Source organism: Elgaria multicarinata, chromosome 21, assembly GCF_023053635.1.
Source record: "Elgaria multicarinata webbii isolate HBS135686 ecotype San Diego chromosome 21, rElgMul1.1.pri, whole genome shotgun sequence".
NCBI lineage: Eukaryota > Metazoa > Chordata > Lepidosauria > Squamata > Anguidae > Elgaria > Elgaria multicarinata.
This window is the reverse complement of record NC_086191.1, coordinates 14,285,358-14,305,089: the sequence shown is the minus strand read 5'-3', so window position 1 is coordinate 14,305,089 and position 19,732 is coordinate 14,285,358. Positions and strand designations below refer to the sequence as shown.

Genomic DNA, 19,732 nt, shown 5'->3' with positions numbered 1-19,732 from the left:
GGTGGGATATAATAGCCAGGAGGAAGACAATCATGCATGGAACGTTGAGCTCTTTGGAAAACGATTGGTGTAAAAATGCAATAAATGATCACCTGGTGGATGGTTTTGATTTCTCTCTCCTTACAGACAACAGAAGAGGATTACCTTAACAGATGAAACTCAGAAAGAAAATTCCATAGTGCTCACAGGCTAGACTTTGCTTTTCAGCAGAGGTTCCTGCATTTAAAAGATCAAAGTAGCTTGAATTTTTTAATTAATTGTCTACCTATGTTAAAGATTATGTTATATTCTTTAAATAATGTACATCTTTTGACATTTATCAGTTGAACATAGCTGGGTTTGGTATGAGTGATGATTAGATTAACAGTGGCTATACACAAAATATTGTTGGATGATAACACAGACATCATTAAACGGTGATCCAAATAACTGTGTCCTCTGTTGTAACTGTTCTTATGTTTTGATTGTTATTTTGTATTTTCCTTGTGCACCATTTGGTGGGTTACAAGTGTAACAAATCAATTAACGAATGAATAATATGCTATGAAAGCGTGATGTCAAAGCCCTCTCAAGCAAGCTCACAGTCTGCCCTACCCCAAAAGGTTGCTGTAAAGAAAAAATGTGCGGGTCTCTCTCCAAATGCTGCCTTTATTTATTTATTTATTTATTTATTACATTTTTATACCGCCCAATAGCCGAAGCTCTCTGGGCGGTTCACAAAGCGACTTGGAGGAAAGGTGGAATATAAATCTCCTAAACTTCTCCCAATATATTTGTTCATATTAGTCATAGAACTGGAATGGGCTCAGAACTGCTTTTTTGTTTTCTTTACTTGCATTTATTTATTTATTTATTTAAAAATCGCATTTATACCATCTTTCAACTATATGTATTCTATTTTTTTTTAATCTGATTGCAGCCTGCCCAGAGAATGTTTATTATTGAGAGGATTAAGAACATCATGAATAAATAAATAAATAAATAAATATTATCTTAGCTAGATTGTAAACTGCATTCGTGTGGCTTTTTGCTTTGAAAGACAGCATGTGTATAAATAAATTAGTAATAAATAAACAAGGCAAATAAGGAAACAGAGAATGCCACGCATAAGTGCCTAACACAAGTGCATTTTTAAATTGTATTACAATTTTGTTTTAAAATAAAAAGCGCTTCAGCTATTGGGTGGTATAGAAATGTAATGTAATAAACAAAATGTAATAAATTAATAATAATAATTAATTCTGGGACACCACTTACGGACCATGGACCACCCCCCATCCTCACCCCGCTTGAAGATGACGCTGATTGGTTAGATTTCCGCATGCGCAGTTACTTCCTCTACCCATTCCCTCCCCTTCTTCAGACCCCGCCGGCGAACTGCTCCCTCTTATGGCCGCGCGGGGTTTTGACGTCAGCCGGCGTTGATTGGCCGAGAGCTGCCTACGGCGGCCGCGTGGTGTCAATGAGGCGGAGCCTGCGTCAGCGCGGCGGGGAAAAGCAAGATGGCGTCCGAGGTGCACTCCGAGCCTCCCAAGGCCGGGGAGCTGCCGTTGCCAGGATACGCGGCCTGGTCGCCCAACGAGCTGCAAGCCAGGCTGGCCGAGATCGGGGCGCCCACGCAGGGTGAGGGCGGTGCTCTGTCTGCCGGGCGTCCCAGGAGCGTGGGGCTGGGCGGCTGCGGGGAACGGCGGGGCTTGGCCTCATCCAGGCCCGGGGCCCTTCTTGTGGGGGAGCGGGAGATGGAAGCCAGGGTTCGGCTTAGGCCCCACGGGGCGAAACTTTAGGGGGCTGCAGGTGAACACAGCATACCTCTGAGTGTCAGGTGTTGGGTAGGGTGGCCCTATGGAAAGGAGGACAGGGCCCCTGTATCTTTAACAGCTGCAGAGAAAAGGGAATTTCAGCAGGTGTCATTGGTATGCATACAGCACCTGGTGAAATCCCCTCTTCATCACAACAGTTAAAGCTGCCCTCTTTTAAATCTGGTCACTCTAGTATAGCTCCTGCAGCTTTAACTGTTGTGATGAAGAGGGAATTTCACCAGGTTCTGCACGCATACAAATGACACCTGCTGAAATTCCCTTTTCTATGCAACTGTTAAAGATGCAGGAGCCCTGTCCTCCTTTTCATAGGGTCACCCTACCCTTTGGAAAGGAGGACCGGGCTCCTGTATCTTTAACATTTGCATAGAAAAAGGCATTTCATGAGGTGTCATTTGTATGCATACAGCACCTGGTAAAATTCCCTCTTCATCACAACAGTTAAAGCTGCCCTCTTTTAAATCTGGTCACTCTAGCATAGCTCCTGCAGCTTTAACTGTTGTGATGAAGAGGGAATTTCACCAGGTTCTCCATATATACAAATGACACCTGCTGAGATTCCCTTTTCTATGCAACTGTTAAAGATACAGGAGCCCTGTCCTCCTTTTCATAGGGTCACCCTAGTGTTGGGAATAAACAACAGGATATCTCCATCTCCTGGTGTAGTGTTAAAAGCAAAGAGAATGAGTTGTGGGCCAGGGAGACACACAGAGGAAGGCCAGGATCTCTTCTCGATCCTCCCAGAGCGCAGGATGTGGAATAAGGGGCTCAAGTGACAGGAAGCCAGAATCAAGCTGGACATCAGGAAAAACTTCCTGACTGTTAGAGCAGTACGACAATGGAACCAGTTACCTAGGGAGGTTGTGGGCTTTCCTACACTAGAGGCCTTCAAGAGGCAGCTGGGCAGCCATCTGTCAGGGATGCTTTAAGGTAGATTCCTGCATTGGACTTGATGGCCTTAGAGGCCCCTTCCAACTCTACTATTCTATGATTCTAAGTCTGCGTTTCAAGCTTCACCTCTGCTATATGTTAGGTCATGATCCAGATAGCCCAATATTGTCTGCTGAAACTACTCTCCAGAATATCGGGCAGCTCTGATACCTGTGATCTACGTTGAGAAATTAAGCCTTGGGTCTTTTAACATGCAGAGCAATAGGTTGAACGCTGAGCCACGATCCCTCTTCTTACGTTCTTATGAGTAACCGCAGAATGACTTCAGCTTCTCTTTACCCTTCCAGGTAGCCGCGAAGAGCTGGTGGAACGGTTGCAGACATACACACTTCAGGTGAGCCCTTAATTCTTGTGGCATAAATACATGTAATGTTTTCTATTATTAGATGGCAGCCGCTGTGCTTAGGTTAACTTTCATCTTGGCCACATCATTCATCATGATGCTTGAGGTTATGGAGGGTTTAACTGTCTGAGGATGGAGATGGGTGTTGTTGGCCTGGCGTTGTGCAGCAAGTCCATCTTAGGAAGACGTGCTGGGAGGGTCGCTTCAGGACCAAAGACCATATTTGTGTCGAATATATCGAGGGCCCTTGTGTTGTAAATGTGAATTGAAGGTGCATCTCAGTGTGTGAAATGGATGCAGCAGGGCTGGGAACAATCCTTATGCATCTCAGCGCTTGATTCCAGCGCCTAGTAGTTTGAAAGATTTATTTTTCTCCCATTCTGGCACCATTCAGAAGACACCTTAAACCACAGCTTTATCCACGGTGGTTACGCAAGAAAGCCAGGTCGTGTTCAGAAGACACCTAAAACACAGTGAATAAGGCTATTTGCCTTAGTCACCGTGGTTAAAGCCTTGGTTTAAGGTGTCTTCTGAACACGACCTGGCATTCTCGCTTAACCACCGGGGTTAAAGCTGTGGTTTAAGGTGTCTTCTGAACAGGGCCGTTCAAGTGGTGGGAAAACGTTGATTTAAAAAAAAAAATTGTAAGGATTTTAAATGTAAAGGTCAGTATGGAATGTAGGAGCAACAATTTGGCAATTGTACATGGGAGCCTAGCTAGAATCCTCTAGTGTGTTCTTCATACACCCTCTGTTCAGTCTTTGCAGTTATGTTACCTATTTAGCCCCCAAAACCAAACTTCCTGCCATATAGACTACTACTTTGACTACATTCAAAGCTGTAAATGGTTGGGAGCAGGTAATATTTATTTATTTATTTTATTTATTTATTACATTTTTATACCGCCCAATAGCCGAAGCTCTCTGGGCGGTTCACAAATATAAAGGACTGCCCGTATGATCCTACTTGTGAGCACATCTGTAAGCACAGTTAGGTTATCAAGCATACAGGACGGGGCCTTCCCTGTGGTGGTTCCTCCACTTTGCCTCTCTCCCACTTCTTAACCACATCATGGGAGCGTTAAAAGGCTTTTTAGGCTGCTTTTGATTAACCTGCAAAGGGCTCATTGACACTCATGCTAAGCACCATGTCTATACTGCTTTCTCCCTCTGAAATTGCTGGCACATTGTCTTACCTCTTAATACTCTTGTCACAAAGGTTGATTTAGGAAAGCAAAGCAGCTTATAAGTACTGAACGCTCCTGTTTGAGCAATGAAATACCAACAGTGGCTGCTCTTTTATTTTCTTCAGACTGGAATCGTGCTCAACAGGCCAGTCCTGCGGGGAGATGATGGAGACAAGCCAGCCCCGCCTCCCATGCCAGGACAGGTGAGCGATTTGTCCAGGGAGAGCATTTGGGCAGCTGTTATAGGATCGGATGGCTTTGGGAGGAACCCCGTCTCTGGAAGAGCACCTTCTTGGCGTGCAGAAAGCCCCAGGTTCAATCATTGATCACTCCAGCTTTTTTTTTAAAAAAAGTTTTTTAAAAAAGGTGGGGGTTTATTTATTTTTTGTAAGTTGTCTTGTGAGGGTTCCCCCCCCCCGAAAAGATGGAGTAGAAATTAACAAGAGATGGAGATTTATGGGGACAGACCTCAAAGAGAAAGGCAGAAGCATTAAGGGGGCAAATGCTATGCAGGCAGAAATCCAGCAACACAGCCATTTGCTGCTGGATTTCTGCCTGCATTGCAGCTGCCCCCTTAACGCTTCTGCCTTTCTCTTTTGGAGGTTTGTTCCGCACAGGAACGCTTTTTAAACCAGAAGCACCTCAAACACCTTCTCTTTCTCTCTCTCTCTCTCTCAGCACCCTGGTATTCCTTTGCCACCCCCTCCAATGGGGATGCCACCGATGCAACCGCCCCCGCCGCCCCCTGGCATGGGCCTCGGCTTCCCCATGGGTGTGGGACCCCCTCCCCCACCACCCGGCATGGGCCCGCCCCTCCGCATGCAAGCGGTGGATCCTTCCGCGTTGCCCGAAGAAGAGCGTCTGAAACTGGCACAGCAGCAAGCCGCCATGTTGATACAACAGGAGGAGAGAGTCAAGCAGGTAGCGGCTTTATTCATTGGAGATCTTTTTTATCACGTTCCCCAGAGCGGCGGACGTATAATCATTAAACGTAGGCCGTTCCCTGTCTGCAGGCTTACAATTGAAAAAGGCACGACGCTCAAGGAAAACGGAACGGGGTGGGGAGGGAAGAGGTGGGAGAAGTCGAGTCTTTTAGGAGGCCTGTTGGGATGGCTCTGCTTTCCCAGCTCATCTCCCTGGGTTACAGCTGGCGCTTTTTCTTCACGTGTGTGCTCTTTGCGTGCAGTCGTGTGACAAACGCAGGGTACAACAACTGTTGAGCGCGGGGGTTGGGCTGCATGACCTCCCAGGGTCCCTTCCAACTCTTTAACGTTCTGTGAAATCCCAGCACGAAGAGGTGCTGTGATGCAGCACCTGTATCTAGCAGCTGATGCGCCCCTGCCCTCCTCTGTTCCCCTGCCTCCCCCCCCCCCCAGGCTGCCGTCCTTATGGAACAAGAGCGCCAGCAAGAGATGTCCAAGCTGCCCCCTTCAATACCCAGGTCTGCTCCGGACATGGGCCCAAGACCTCCGGGGCTCCCGAGAGGTAAGGGAAGGAATTCTGGGGCGGTTTTCTCAAGGAAGGCAAGTAGGGTGTGATTGCCAGGTGCCGGGAGCAAACCACGGGGATGGCTCTTCCCATGTTGCCTTGTTTGTGAGGCTTTGAAGTACAGTTGGCCAGCGTCCTTTGAAACCGGGTTTCTGTGACTACGCTGGCCGTTTATTCGTATTTATTTCATTTATTTAAAGGATTTTTATCCTTCTCCTCAACCAGAAGTGGCTCCCAGCAAATCAGTAAAAACGCCAGTCCTTTCCTGAAGGCTTACAGTCTAAAAAGTCCTGACACGCAAGGAAAGGACGATGGGGAGGGAAGAGGGGGGGGAAAAAATCATGGCGATGCAAATCCAAATAAGGTCAAGTTAAACAGTTTGTTCTGACCAGTAGACCCGTCCCGTTAATTCCTCTGCTCTGTTCCTAGGTAACCCTGCCGTGGTCCCATCCATGGGACCCCTGGGCCCGAGGCCCCGGGGTCCCCCACCGCCTCCTGGAGAGGACAGCCGCGAGGTAAAGCCGTTCACTGTAGAAGAGGGGGCGGGGCTGGGTGAGAGGCTCTACCGGGTGGGAGAGGAATTAAACCGTCTAGACCTTCCCAGATTTGGGGCGGGGGAGAAATTAAGCAAGCTAGAAGAAACTGAAAAGGACAGCAGGCTTTTGTGGTCCAGGTGTACCCCAGCTCTGGATAGGAGTGAGGTTCAAGCAGTGTTGACACTTGGCAGTGCTGTGAGTACTCTGGTGCATTCCGGGCTCTTGAGATTTGATTTGGATTTAATTTTTACTTTTCCTTCTAACAAATCGAGTTCTTAGGGTTCAGCGGAGGCTGAGCAATTTGGGCAGCGTCTGTTGGAGAGGGATCTGTGGCTCTTTTCATGACTCTTAATCCCTTGGTGGTGCTCGCAGTAATTCTTCACTCATCCCTCTTTCCTGCTTTGTCCTTCCTTTCCCCTCTGTTTGCCTCACTTCATTGCTAAGACAAGAGCCCTAACCGGCAGGCTGAATCTGCCTTGTTAATATACCGCCCTGATTTTGACATTTTTCATAGCTGGCTGGTGGATCCCTTGATCCCCACCCCATAGGACTCATTGGGGTAAGAGTACGCAAGTGTTTTCGGCATGAGGTCCACCTCCAGCAGGGCCAGGATGCCTGGGGGGCTGCACACGTGTCTGTGCGTGTGCACGCAAGCACATCTTTATGCTCACGCACTGAAGCGCCATTGCAAACACAGAGGTAGGAGATGAGGGAAGGGATTCCCTTGCCAGTGCCACGCTTTTGCACCCCCGAAGTAAGGGAAGCGAAACGATGCCTGTTCTGCCCGGCCAATGTTGTTTCCTCTTCCAGGTCGATGAGTCCGGGGTGGGACCCAAAATCCCTCAAGTTCTGGAGAAGATCCTCCAGCTCAAAGAGATCCGTCAGGAAGAGCTCACAGCTGTGCCCAGCATCACAGGTAATGCGCTCAAGGCCAAGCAGAAGTTGAAACAGACAGATCTCTCTCTTAGGTGGGCTTGTGCCTATCCCGAGTGGTTATGCTGCAGATACTTGAAAGGTTGTCCCACAGAGGAGGGCCAGGATCTCTTCTCGATCCTCCCAGAGTGCAGGACATGGAATAACGGGCTCAAGTTAAAGGAAGCCAGATTCCAGCTGGACATCAGGAAAAACGTCCTGACTGTTAGAGCAGTACGACAATGGAATCAGTTGCCTGGTGAGGTTGTGGGCTCTCCCACACTAGAGGCCTTCAAGAGGCAGCTGGACAGCCATCTGTCAGGGATGCTTTAGGGTGGATTCCTGCATTGAGCGGGGGGGGGTTGGACTCAATGGCCTTGTAGGCCCCTTCCAACTCTGCTATTCTATGATTCTATGAAATTGAGTTTTTTGGAATCTGGTTTAGTTGTTCTTAAAACCCACAGGTTTCTAGCCTTCATGATGGCAACGAAACCCATTTGGGAACAGCAGCAGGTGAAGTTTCAGAAGTCAGAGGGGAGGGGAACGTGCTGGGCATTGCTTCTTATTCTTGCCTCCCCTAACTAGCCAAAGATAATTATGCAGAATCAGCAGGCTCCTCAATACCTCTGAAACTTTCAGGTGGGGGAGTTAGGGCTACCTTGGAGCGCAGAGCTTACAGGAATCCGTTCTTTAAGGAACAGGGGTGGAACTCCTAGCTCTTCCAGTGCCAGGTAGGAGGGATCTGTAGATAGGCCGATGTGTTCTTGTGTTCAAAAAAAGATTCTGTACCGAAGCACAACCCTAAATTCGGCCTGTTCTCTAACTTGTGCAAAGTAGGCGTGTCAGGATTTCTCTTATTTGGATCATAATTCTTGCCCGGTCTTCTGAAATTGGTCCAGGCATTGCCCACGCCTAGTCAAGCACATCTTTGCTACCTTAGGGGCTAGAATCTAGGTTTTGTTTTTTGTGAAATGGAGAGAGATAAAGCAGCTGGATTTCGAGGCCTCGGTCACACTCTCTGGCTGTTTTCTTTGCTATGCTGAATGGCAGTCAAAGCTACAGAAGGACTTCTTGGGAGATTATGCAGCGGTAGGGGGCATATCTGTATGTACACTTCCCGGAGAGATAATTAGGCTGTCTCTCCTGCCCTGCTTACCCCCCTGTAGATGATGACATGGAGACCGACTTGAGGATGTTGGCTGGTATCTCTGCTTCAGACGCGGAGGAGGATGCTTTGGCGCTGTCTAAGAAAGAGGTAAGCGGATGCCTGGGCTGAAGAAGCAAGAATCCCAGCCAGCAGGCGGTAAAGCTCTTAGCCCCTCTCTGCAACTGACCTGTTAGGCCCTCAGCACTTGCTGCCACATGAGACAGGCCAACACCTGCAGATCAGGTGTTAAGGCAATGTGATCAGAGCAGGGAGTTCAGTTAAGAGAGACAGGAGCAGGCGGAGGGGACAGTTGGATCTCCCTCACAGCACTACCTGATATCAACTGCCCTGTGGGAAAGAAGAAGGAATGAGGGAGAAGGGAGCAGACGGAGCCATCATCAGGGACTGTTCCGGTTGGACTGCTGTCCTCCCCTCGGAAATTGAGTGGGGAAACAGTGCCATTCCAATAGCCCTGCTATCAATCTGCTTAATTGTTTCCTCTTCCCTCCCCATCCCCCTTTCCTTGTGTGATGTGGTTTTGTTTTTGCTTTTCTTTTTAAGATTGTAAGCCTGGGGGTTTTTTTGGGAGGGGGTGTTGGCTGGTTGATTGGAAGCCACACTGGGAGTGAGGAAAGGGAAGGAACCTCTCGTGCAAGCACTTGAGTCATTGCTGACTCCTAGAGGGACGCCTGCTTTCGCTGACGTTTTCTTGGCAGACTTTGTAGCAGGGTGGTTTGCTGTTGCCTTCCCCAGTCGTGGCTACAAATGAATGAGTTCTGAACCCTGGCAGAGGGACTCCGGTCGCTGGGATTTGGGGTGCCTCGGAGGGGCGGCGCGATCCCCCCCTGCCAGAGAGCGAGTTGGTTGCCGCGTGCCGATTTTCAAGCGCCTTTTGTCCACCTTGACAGAAAAACCGCAAGCGGCGGAATCGGAAGAAGAAGAAGAAGCAGAACGCGGCCCCGAAAGAAGGTCCGGCTACCCCACAGGATGCCAAGGGGCGTGGGGAGGAGTCGGGGAGCGACGCCCCGGTGGAAATCGAGTACGTCACGGAGGAGCCGGAGATCTACGACCCCAATTTCATTTTCTTCAAGAGGATCTTCGAGGCGTTCAAGGTCTGACGGGGCCTGGGGCGTCCTGGTCGCCTCCCCACGGCCAAAGCGGACAACCGTGGGGAGGAGGTGGGAGGTCGCTGGGGTACCAAACTATTTCCCTAACTCAGGCGCCCACCTCTTCCCCATCCTGGACTTTTCGCCTTTTCCTCTCTGCAGCTGACCGACGACGTAAAAAAGGACAAAGAGAAAGAGCCGGAAAAGGCGGACAAGGTGGCCAGTTCCGCTGTCCCCAAGAAGAAGGGCTTTGAGGAGGAGCGGAAGGACAGCGACGACAGCTCTGATGATGAACACGTGAGTGCCTGGCATGGCAGGGGCGGAGGAAACCCTCCTTTCTTGGGGCTGTGTGCCTGAGCCTGGGATAGGTCTCTAGGCGGCTCTTGGCCGTCACGACTGAAGAACGAAATCTCCAAAATCGGGGGCAGCTCATCCCTTAGGTACCAGACACACACACACACACACACACGAGGACGGACGGCAGGGGACAGGAGTCGCTGTCATGCCCCTCCTGTTAGCTTGCGGAAGGGGACGCAAGGGATGGGGCTGGAGATCTTGTTATTATGCAGAACCCCAAAGGAAATGTGACCATTAGAGCAGAGGCGGGGGAACCTCAGGCCCGCGGGCCGTATCCGGCCCTCCGAGATTCCCCAAAGGGCCCCGCCCCTTTTCGCCCGACCGACGGCCGTTTGCCGGCTTTCCCGGCTCTTACGCTAAGAGGCCGCGAACGGTGTGTTCCTTCCCGACTACGTGCAGGAGAAGAAGCCAGAAGCCCCCAAGCTCTCCAAGAAGAAACTGCGGCGCATGAATCGCTTCACCGTGGCCGAGCTCAAGCAGGTATGGCGGATCTGTGGGGTGGGGTGGGGGGGCCACGTAGAGGGCGAGCGTGTGCAGTCGCTTCCCTTGTGGAAAGAAACAGGAAGCCCCCCGCTCCGAGAGAGAGGCTCTCTTCTTTCTGGGTCTTCCTCCTCCCACCCCACTTAGTTCAGGGATAGAAGTACCGCTCTCCCTGAGCCCCTCAGGGTGGGTTGTGACAGGGAGGGGGCGTACAGATCTGGCTGACGATTTCCTTTTAAGGACCGTACGCTCCGTTCAGCCAGCTCCGGCGCTGAAAACAAATCCCTCGGCTCAGAGGGGGCCCCCCTTTTTCTTTAATTCTAAGCGCGTTTAATTTGAAGGCTTCAATTCTTTTGCACCTGGCTCTCGTTGGTGGACCTTGGGGTGGGTGGGGTGGGGTGGGGTGGGGGTTCTATTAAATTGAGGGAGAGAAAAAGAAAACGACCTGGCAAGCAGAATGCTTCATGAGAGCGCTTTGCTGATTTGTGGCTGGATTCAGAGGTGGGCAAAGCATCTACCCAGGGGGGAAATGGGTCAGCCCCGACCCAAGAGGCAGGAGGCGTGGGCTTCATTTCAGCCCTGTGTTTCCCCCGCAGCTCGTGGCCCGTCCTGACGTTGTGGAGATGCACGATGTGACCGCCCAGGACCCCAAGCTGCTAGTCCACTTGAAGGCCACCCGCAACTCGGTACCCGTCCCCCGGCACTGGTGCTTCAAACGCAAGTACCTGCAAGGCAAGAGGGGCATCGAGAAGCCGCCCTTCGAGCTGCCGGAGTTCATCAAGCGCACCGGGATCCAGGAGATGAGAGAGGCCCTGCAGGAAAAGGTGAGCGCAGAATACAGAATTCGCATCTGGGTCCCGCCCGCTCCCATTATCGAGGCCCTGAAGTTCACGTCCTTCATTTCAGCACCATTTCCACAGGCAGTTTGTATGACAATGCCCGCCCCCCAAACATACACACACACGCATGCTCGTCTTCAGTGAAATCCTGCAAGGATATTCCAGAGCATTCTGGTCATGTTTCAGTCCTAAGATAATGATGTATCCCACTCCCCTGGTGTAAGCTCCCCATTGAGGCCTGCCTGGCACCGACACTGGCATCTTTTGGGTGCTACGTTAAGACTAACCTCTTCTCCCAGGCATTTAATGACATATGATGGGGCATGTACATCTGGTGTTTTATAACAGGTCTATAAAAAATTGTTCACTGATACCATTTTCAGCTGTTTAAATTGTTTTAAATTTTGTATGTTAAAAAACATTTAGACTATGTGATTCATACGGACAAGACAATACCTTGCGGCTGACCAGACATAACAGTTATAGAGAAAAAAGAAAAAACACACAAACCTCATTGACATAGCAATACCGAATGACAAAAATGTAGAAAAGGAAGAGAGAAAGAGGAAAATATACACCACTGGCCATGGAAGTGAAAGAACTGTGGCAACAGGAGAAGGTCACAATTATTCCGTTAGTCACATTTGTCACTGGCATCACATTAAAAAAACTATACAGAAATCCATCAGAAACTGGGCCTACCAAAAGGATATTCCAAAATACATCCACACCAACATCCAGAAAGCAGTCATACCTAAAACATGCTCAATTGTCAGGAAATTCCTGAATCGGTAAAAGCCAGCATGACTCGGCAAAGCCCGTGTCACGTCCGTCTAGGAAAAACCGCCGCTAGCGAGAAAGATAATAATGACGCTGATGTTCTTCTAGGAGTTTTAACCTGAAGGAACCTTTTGTGTGTGTGTTTGTGAAGATGCAGGCTTCCGTTTCGTAACATTCTTCCCTCTTTCACCTCCTTCCCAGGAGGAACAGAAGACGATGAAATCCAAAATGAGGGAGAAAGTTCGTCCCAAGATGGGCAAGATCGATATCGACTACCAGAAGCTACATGACGCCTTCTTCAAGTGGCAGACCAAGCCGAAACTGACCATCCACGGGGACTTGTACTATGAGGTAACGGGGCTGCCACCGTCAGGCCTGCCCGGCCCCCTCTCATCAAAGAAGACAGCGGAGCAGAAGCAATCCAGGCTGTTCCTTTGCTGACCCCTCTCCTCTCTCTCTCCTTCCCCACCAGGGTAAGGAGTTCGAGACACGGCTGAAGGAGAAGAAGCCAGGGGACCTGTCCGACGAGTTGCGCATCGCCCTCGGGATGCCCGTGGGGCCGGTGAGTTTCACCCCTGTCGGGAGTAATGGAGGATGGGGTGGTTTCCTTGAAGGTCTCGCAGGCAAGTCTTGAGAGATGGGGGAAGCCAGAATGCAGGCAAATCCGTTGCCGTCCTCTCCAAACGCCAGATCCCTCCAAAACTTGCTCTCCTTTATCGCTGTTTCCAGCAGACACGCTTGAAAGAGTGAAGCGATTTCCCAAGAGCACAAACGAAAGACTGTTTAGACAGAAATAAACCCTTCACCCTGGGGAATGCTGGGGGATCTTTAGGACTTATTTCTGTCTACACAGGCATGGGATGGCACCCTAGCTGTGTTACGTAGGTGCGTTTATTTGCTTAATTCTTCGACTCACAATGTGGGTTTGGAACCTCTTGTGCCCCGAGCTCTCGAAATGTATCGCAGAGCATGCCAATCCATGTCCTCTCATTTTGGGGAGAGGTGGCAGGAGTTTCAGGAGGGTGGTGTTGGTACTGCTGAGACGGTAGTGCAGGCAGGGATTGTGATTTTAAGCATGGCTGTGAGAACGGGAGGGGAGGGGCAGGGTGAGCGGTGGGGTTGCCTGGCAGGGTATCTGTCATGTTTCTCAGAAACCTCCTGGCTCCTTGGGAGACAATGACGAGGCCTGCTAAGTAATCCACAAAGCTTTATTTAAGAAATCAACATCTCTTCCCACCTGAAGAGGGTCTAATCTCTTGGAACGTCCCCCCCTAGGCAAAACTATGCAAACTAAGCCAAGACAATTGTTCTTTCAAGAAGAATGGAAAGCCTTTTCACAGGACGCGTTAACTTCAGAGAGACTAGTTCTGAGGCAGCTTCTGACAGGATGCCAGCCGGGTTGACTTTCTCTCGCCTTCCTTTGGCTCCGCCCATTTTAGTCTGCGGTGTACACTCTAGGATCGGCTAACCTCTCCGTGCTCTCCCCCTCGGAAGAATATTGGCTTCCCACTGACTGTGTATTATTTGCCCTTGAAGAGATAATCTTTGGAGAGGGTTCACTCCCAGCTGGTGAAGAGCCCGTGAGAGCTTCCTCCCCCACTGGTACAGGCTGGCCTGTTTCTGGCGCCGACTCCTCTACTTCAGAGTCTGATTCTGATTGATTACCTGAAACACCTTCTTCCAAAACGGGGAACAGGGATAGACATGGCAGTATTGGGAGTGGGGCCAGTGGAACTTGTGCACGGCTGCTTGGAAAGGCTTTTGTGGCTAATGTCTGTCTGTCTGTCTCTCTCTCTCTCTCTCCTCCCGGCTCCAAGAACGCACACAAAGTTCCTCCTCCCTGGCTGATTGCGATGCAGCGTTACGGCCCGCCCCCTTCCTATCCCAACCTGAAGATCCCAGGCTTGAATTCTCCTATCCCCGAGGTGAGTGGACCTTGTTTATTGAAAGCACGTAGACGCCCACTTTTCAGCCAGAGCGGTTTACACACTACGAAACAAGCACGGAACCTGGGAAGCTGCTTTATATCAAGTCTGACCCTTGGCCATCAAGCCCAGTATGGTCGACACGGACTGGCAGCAGCGGCTCTCCGGGGATTCAGGGAGGAGTTTTTCCTGCCTTACTTGGAGATGCCGGGAATCGAACTGGGGACCTTCTGGATCCAAAGCAGAGGCTCTACCACTGAGCTATGGTCCCTCCTCCCTTGGAATGTAGGAGTCTGCCTTATACCCCCTGAGGCTATACCACTCTACAATCGAAAATGTGGACTTCAGTGGCAATGAATAAAATAGGTAGCTATCGAATGGGCTCCATCCAGACTCTGCAGACAAGTTGAATACCAGTTCTCAAGTATTGCAATAGCTTCCAGCCAGGAGATGTAGAATCATAGAATAGTAGAGTTGGAAGGGGCCCACAAGGCCATCAAGTCCAACCCCCTGCTCAATGCAGGAATCCACCCTAAAGCATCCCGGACAGAGGGTTGTCCAGCTGCCTCTTGAAGGCCTCGAGTGTGGGAGAGCCCACCACCTCCCTAGGGAACAGGTTCCATTGTCGTACTACTCTAACAGTCAGGAAGTTTTTCCTGATGTCCAGCCGGAATCTGGCTTCCTGTAACTTGAGACTGTTATTCTGTGTCCTGCACTCTGGGAGGATTGAGAAGAGAACCTGGTCCTCCTCTGTGTGACAACCTTTTAAGTAGAATCATAGAATCATAGAATAGCAGAGTTGGAAGGGGCCTACAAGGCCATCGAGTCCAACCAATTTGAAGAGTGCTCTCATGTCTCCCCTCAGCCTTCTCTTCTCCAGGCTAAACAGGCCCAGTTCTTTCAGTCTCTCTTCATAGGGCTTTGTTTCCAGACCCCTGATCAACCTGGTTGCCCTCCTCTGAACACGCTCCAGCTTGTCTGTGTCCTTGAATTGTGGAGCCCAGAACTGGACGCAGTCCTCTAGCTGAGGCTGAACCAAGGCCGAATAGAAAGGAACCAGAACCTCACGCTATCGATATGCTAAATGTGTCTTAAGCTGAAGGATTGTATCGGGAGACCAAATGAAAATTTGTAATGGAGAAAAAGGAACGGGGAGCCCAGGAGCCCAGAGTACTTTTCCTTCCTTCTGCCGAATGAAACCGTGACCTCCCTCTGTCTCCTTTTCTCCAGGGTTGCTCCTTCGGGTACCACGCCGGGGGCTGGGGCAAGCCCCCCGTGGACGAGACCGGGAAGCCTCTCTACGGAGATGTCTTTGGGACCAACGCCGCGGAATTTCAGGTAGGCGTCAGGCCCTCGGAGGCCGGCTGGCAGCAAGGAGGCGAATTGCCCCCCCCCCTCGCTCCCTCGCTGCATGTTTAGAGCCCTCTCTGAGCTGTGCAGGGGGCTCGGAGAGTGACTTTTTAACATCCCTCCCACCAGACCAAGACAGAGGAGGAGGAGATTGACCGGACGCCGTGGGGGGAGCTGGAGCCCTCGGACGAAGAGTCCTCCGAGGAGGAAGAGGAGGACGACAGTGACGAAGAGAAACCCGACGAGACAGGTTTCATCACCCCGGCAGACAGGTAGGTCTGCCCGCCTCGCCGTGATGCCTCTTGGTAGGGTGCGGAGGGGGTCGTCATGGCTGGCCCCTGCCCAGGCTCACACCCTTGCAAAGGGGACCACCGCTGCCCCCTCAAGTCTCCTGGCCCTGCTGTGGGCAGCTGATAGCCTGCGGGCAAGCCGTGACGTGAAGAACATCAGGAGAGCCCTGCTGGGGCAGACTGAGGTCCATCTAGTCCAGCATTCTGTTCACACACGGGCCAAAACCATAAACAATTAAAAAATACACAACAAAATTATAAGTCATTAACATAGATGGAGGGCTGGATTATTCTCCAAAGGCCTGCTGGAACAAAAAAGTTTTAGCCTGCTTCCGAAAGCCCATCCAGGAGGGAGCCAGCCTAGCTTCCCCGGGAAGAGAGTTCCAGAGCACCGGAGCAGCCACCGAGAAGGCCCTGTCCTGTGTTCCCACCAAGCGCGCCTGTGAAGAAGGTGGGACTGAAAGAAGGGCTTCTCCAGAAGATCTCAAAGCACGGGCAGGCTCATAAGGGAGAATATGGTCTTTCAAATAACCTGGACCCGAACCATATAGACCAACCATATAGTTGCCCTTGTGCAGATGGGGTCTGGAGGGGAGAGAGCTGGCAGTGGTAAAATGTTGGCAGGACCACCGAGGACGTCTTGCCCACCCCTCCACCCACCCCCAAATCTGGCCGTGGGGCTCTGCCACAAGGCTGGAGCTCGTATGTTTGAGGCAGTGGGAGGGTGTTTCGTCTGATCCTGACCCCCCCCCCCTGATCCCTCGCTAGTGGCCTCATCACGCCTGGCGGCTTCTCTTCCGTTCCTGCTGGCATGGAGACGCCTGAACTCATTGAGCTGCGTAAGAAGAAGATCGAGGAAGCCATGGATGGGTGAGTGGTGACCTCCTCCTTATCTCCCTTTCTCTGCCTCCCCCCCCCCCATCCTGCGGGGGAACTGAACTACAGGGGAGCAAAGACTTGTCTTTGGCCGGGGCCTGCCTCCAGTGCTATAGCGTTTATCTATTTTAATGCATTTATGCCGCTCGCGTCAGCCAGAAAGGTTCCTAGAGCGGCTTACGGGTCAATAAAACCCAAGACGGTGCCTGCCTTCAGCCTTGCAGTAAAAAAGAAAAAGAAAATTTGCAGCATAAAAGGAAAAAGGGATGGGGAGGGAGAAGGAAAACAAGGCAACTGAGGTGCCAGTTGTTACTGTGACAGGATACTTAGCATGTCCCAGGCGTAATGCCGCTGGATGTTGTTGCTAGCCTTACGGTGACCACTTCAAAGAGAGGGGGGAGCCCAAAATGTCTCGCCTCCATGCTCAGTTGATGGAGCGGCCCTGCTCTCTGCGTTTCCCTCATTTGCAGCCTGAGGGAAAGGCTGCTGGGTGGCAGTCCAGGGGCGAGAGGGAAAGGCTGATGAAGCTGGCTGTTAAAAAGGGGCAGGGAAGAGCTCCTGTGTCCGGCTGTGGAGTTAGAATCGCAAGGAGACATCGCCGGGTCGATGGCGTAGTGCCAGAGCAGACACTTTGCCAGTTAGGTCCAGTCCTCGGCATCTCTGGTTTGGAAAAGATCTCTAGGAATCGGGCCTGCGAAGGCTTCTAATTCTGCCTGTCCAATTCTGCCCCCGTGGAGAATTGCCATCTGTTGCGGGAGGCAGTCACTTGCCAGAGGATCCAGAGACTGACTCACTAAAGGGCAGGGCTGGGCGGTCCTGTTGCTGAGCACAAATGCAGAGGAGCCAGCCTGGAGCTTGGTCTTGGGCCCAGGATTTAGCCTCACCTGAGTCCGAGCTGTCATTTGCAGAGGAAGGGGAGGTAAGTTTCTAGTCCTTAGGAGGTCCGTTGGCACTGGACCAGGCCTCCTGTCTCCACTGGGTGCTGGAAGGTTCTCCCTCACTAATCGACACTCGGCTGCCTCTCCTTGCTGCTCTCGCAGTGACGAATTTCTGCCTCCCCTCCGCCTTGTCCCCTGCAGCAGTGAGACGCCCCAGCTCTTCACAGTTCTGCCGGAGAAGAGGACGGCGACGGTGGGCGGAGCCATGATGGGCTCTACGCACATCTATGACATGGCGACGGTATGGGCTCGGTTCTGCCTTCGGCTTTAGGGATCACCGCGGATGGCGCAGGGCCTGCGAAGGAGCCTTCTGTTCCATGCTCTGGAGATCCCCCAGCAGGGACAGGGAAGTGAGGAGAAGGCCAACAGTTCCTGCTGTTTGGCTCCCTAGCAGCGAGAGGGCGGAACGCCCCTGGCCCGGAAGGCCATGCGCAGATAGGAATTTCCGTCTTAACCAATCCTTGACGTGTCCAGGGGCACGCTTCTCGCGGCGGGGAGAGCTGGAGGGAAGTCAGCAGCTGCATTCTGCTTCGGAACGGCTCGTATGAACATTTGCCCAATGGTGGGGCCCGGCCCTCCTCTTGGGAATCCTCTCTTCGACCCTAAAGACGTCTGCTGCTGCTGTACGAAGCAGAGCAGATGAGAGTTTTGGGGGATATCCCTCGCCTTGAGGTAATCTTCCTCCTGGAGAACGTATCCTGCGCGTAGAGCAGGAGTGAGGAACCTCAGAACCGCGGGCCCGATGCGGCCCTCGTGGAATCCCAATGCGGCCCTCTGAAGGCCGCCCTCCCTTCCTCCAGCCGTTTTCTCCCAACTACCAACCATTGTGTGGTTTCCCAGCTTTTGTGCTGGGTTTCCCACATCCTGAAAGGTCGAAGTTCCTCTCCTAAGCCTCTCGGGTGACTGGCAGTAAGCGGTTGAGGCTACGCGAGGGTGATGTTTTTTGTGTTTCTGACTCCACTCCTTTGCTGTTGGGCCCCGTTCACCTCTGGAGTGCAGCCCCCGAGAGCTTCTGAGGAATGGAATCTGGCCCTCGGGCTGAAAACGGTTCCCCACCCTTGTCATAAAGCTTTGTGTGCGAGTGAGCAGCAACTGCAGAATGACCCCTGCTGGGAGTCCCTTCTGTTTGCTTGCCTGCGTTCATGGGGGCGCAGCTGTTCGGATGCTGGCTGGCTCCTTACACACAAGATGCCCTATAGGCAACGCTCTGCTTCCCCAGATCCGAGAAGGGGCTGCCAAGCACTGTCTGTGCGTCTAATTGGAGGGTGGGGCAAAGGGTGGGTCTTTTCATTCCCTGCCATGCAGGTCTTCCTTCCCCCACTCTTGCCTTGTGTTGGCTTGTAGGTGATGAGCCGCAAGGGACCGGTGCCGGAGATCCAAGGCGTGGAGGTGGCTTTGGCCCCAGAGGAGCTGGAGTTGGACCCCATGGCCATGACCCAGAAGTACGAGGAGCACGTGCGGGAGCAGCAGGCTCAGGTGGAGAAGGAGGACTTCAGCGACATGGTGGCTGAGCACGCCGCCAAACAGAAGGTGAGGCGGTCCGCGAGCTGGGAATCGGGGGGGGTTTGCCGTCCCAACTCTTCGGGAGGGCACCGCGTCGGGGAAGCCCTGAGCTGCGGGAGGTCACGGAATGTTGACAAAGTGCAGCTGCTGTGAGGGAAGTGAAAGGTGCGCGGCTTTGGTGGCGGTGACTTCGGAAGAGGATCAGCGACAGGAAAAAGCTGTAGGTTGTGGGCAGGCCCGTGGGGCGGACGGGCTGAGAGAGCTAGGTGTCAGGGTGGCCAGTGGAGGGGGGAGGACGGAAGGGCCGAGCAGAAATCTGCAGCAAAAGACTGAAAACAAGAAGGCAGAAGGAAGTAGCTGAGGACCAAGGGGATGCTGGAAAAAACTTCATGCTGCCGTTTGGAAGAAGAGGAGGTGTTGCGTAGCAGGCGGGGAGGCGACGGTGGGCTGAATGGAAGGGGGCGTATATGAATTTTCACATTGGTTGATATGGTGGTGGGGGGCTGTGACCATCTCTCTGGCGTGGCTGTGACCATCCCTCTCTTTGCTCCCCCAGCAAAAGAAGCGGAAAGCGCAACCCCAGGATACCCGGGCCGGAGCCAAGAAGTACAAGGAGTTCAAGTTCTAGCCCCATTCCGAAATGTCACGTCTGTTCCTGTTCGCGTTTGTCTATTTTCAGTACCCTCGTCTGCTTTTCTGTCCCGGCCTGAAATCCCCTTCTGCCAGGGAGCCCCCCTGGCTTTTGTGATGTTCTTCGGTCTGAATTTAAGATGTGGATTATTTTGTAAATAAAAGGTGGAGTTGCTCCCTGGAGATCTCATTCCCCCCCCCCCCCCAAGCCGGAGAGCGGTAACGATTTAGGCAGGAAGAGTTCTGAGCGCCGTGGGGCAGGTTATGCTACACCTCAG

General features: G+C 51.9%; 2 protein-coding genes across 2 annotated transcripts in view; both read left to right on the top strand.

Annotated features, from left to right (window-relative positions):
- Positions 1 to 19,732, top strand: part of LOC134412386 (zinc finger protein 208-like) — a 489,474-nt gene that overhangs the window by 51,145 nt on the left and 418,597 nt on the right. The window lies entirely within an intron of this gene.
- On the top strand, positions 1,475 to 19,629 carry SF3B2 (splicing factor 3b subunit 2). Its single transcript, XM_063145675.1, has 21 exons — positions 1,475 to 1,623; positions 3,056 to 3,102; positions 4,423 to 4,500; positions 4,976 to 5,218; positions 5,674 to 5,782; positions 6,215 to 6,300; positions 7,132 to 7,237; positions 8,400 to 8,488; positions 9,289 to 9,492; positions 9,649 to 9,783; positions 10,243 to 10,323; positions 10,920 to 11,147; positions 12,144 to 12,293; positions 12,415 to 12,504; positions 13,760 to 13,867; positions 15,098 to 15,205; positions 15,347 to 15,489; positions 16,276 to 16,377; positions 17,463 to 17,562; positions 18,666 to 18,851; positions 19,381 to 19,629. Exons 1-21 carry the CDS (start codon positions 1,503 to 1,505, stop codon positions 19,450 to 19,452), a joined length of 2,586 nt encoding a protein of 861 aa, XP_063001745.1. The 5' UTR covers positions 1,475 to 1,502; the 3' UTR covers positions 19,453 to 19,629.

What these genes read in the sequence shown, in the direction of transcription:
- SF3B2 (XM_063145675.1), top strand. Translation starts at nt 1,503, where the DNA reads ATGGCGTCCGAGGTGCACTCCGAGCCTCCCAAGGCCGGGGAGCTGCCG. An exon ending in ACCTCCGGGGCTCCCGAGAG is followed by an intron (nt 5,783 to 6,214) that starts GTAAGGGAAGGA and finishes CTCTGTTCCTAG; the next exon opens with GTAACCCTGCCGTGGTCCCA. An exon ending in TCGGGATGCCCGTGGGGCCG is followed by an intron (nt 12,505 to 13,759) that starts GTGAGTTTCACC and finishes CCCGGCTCCAAG; the next exon opens with AACGCACACAAAGTTCCTCC.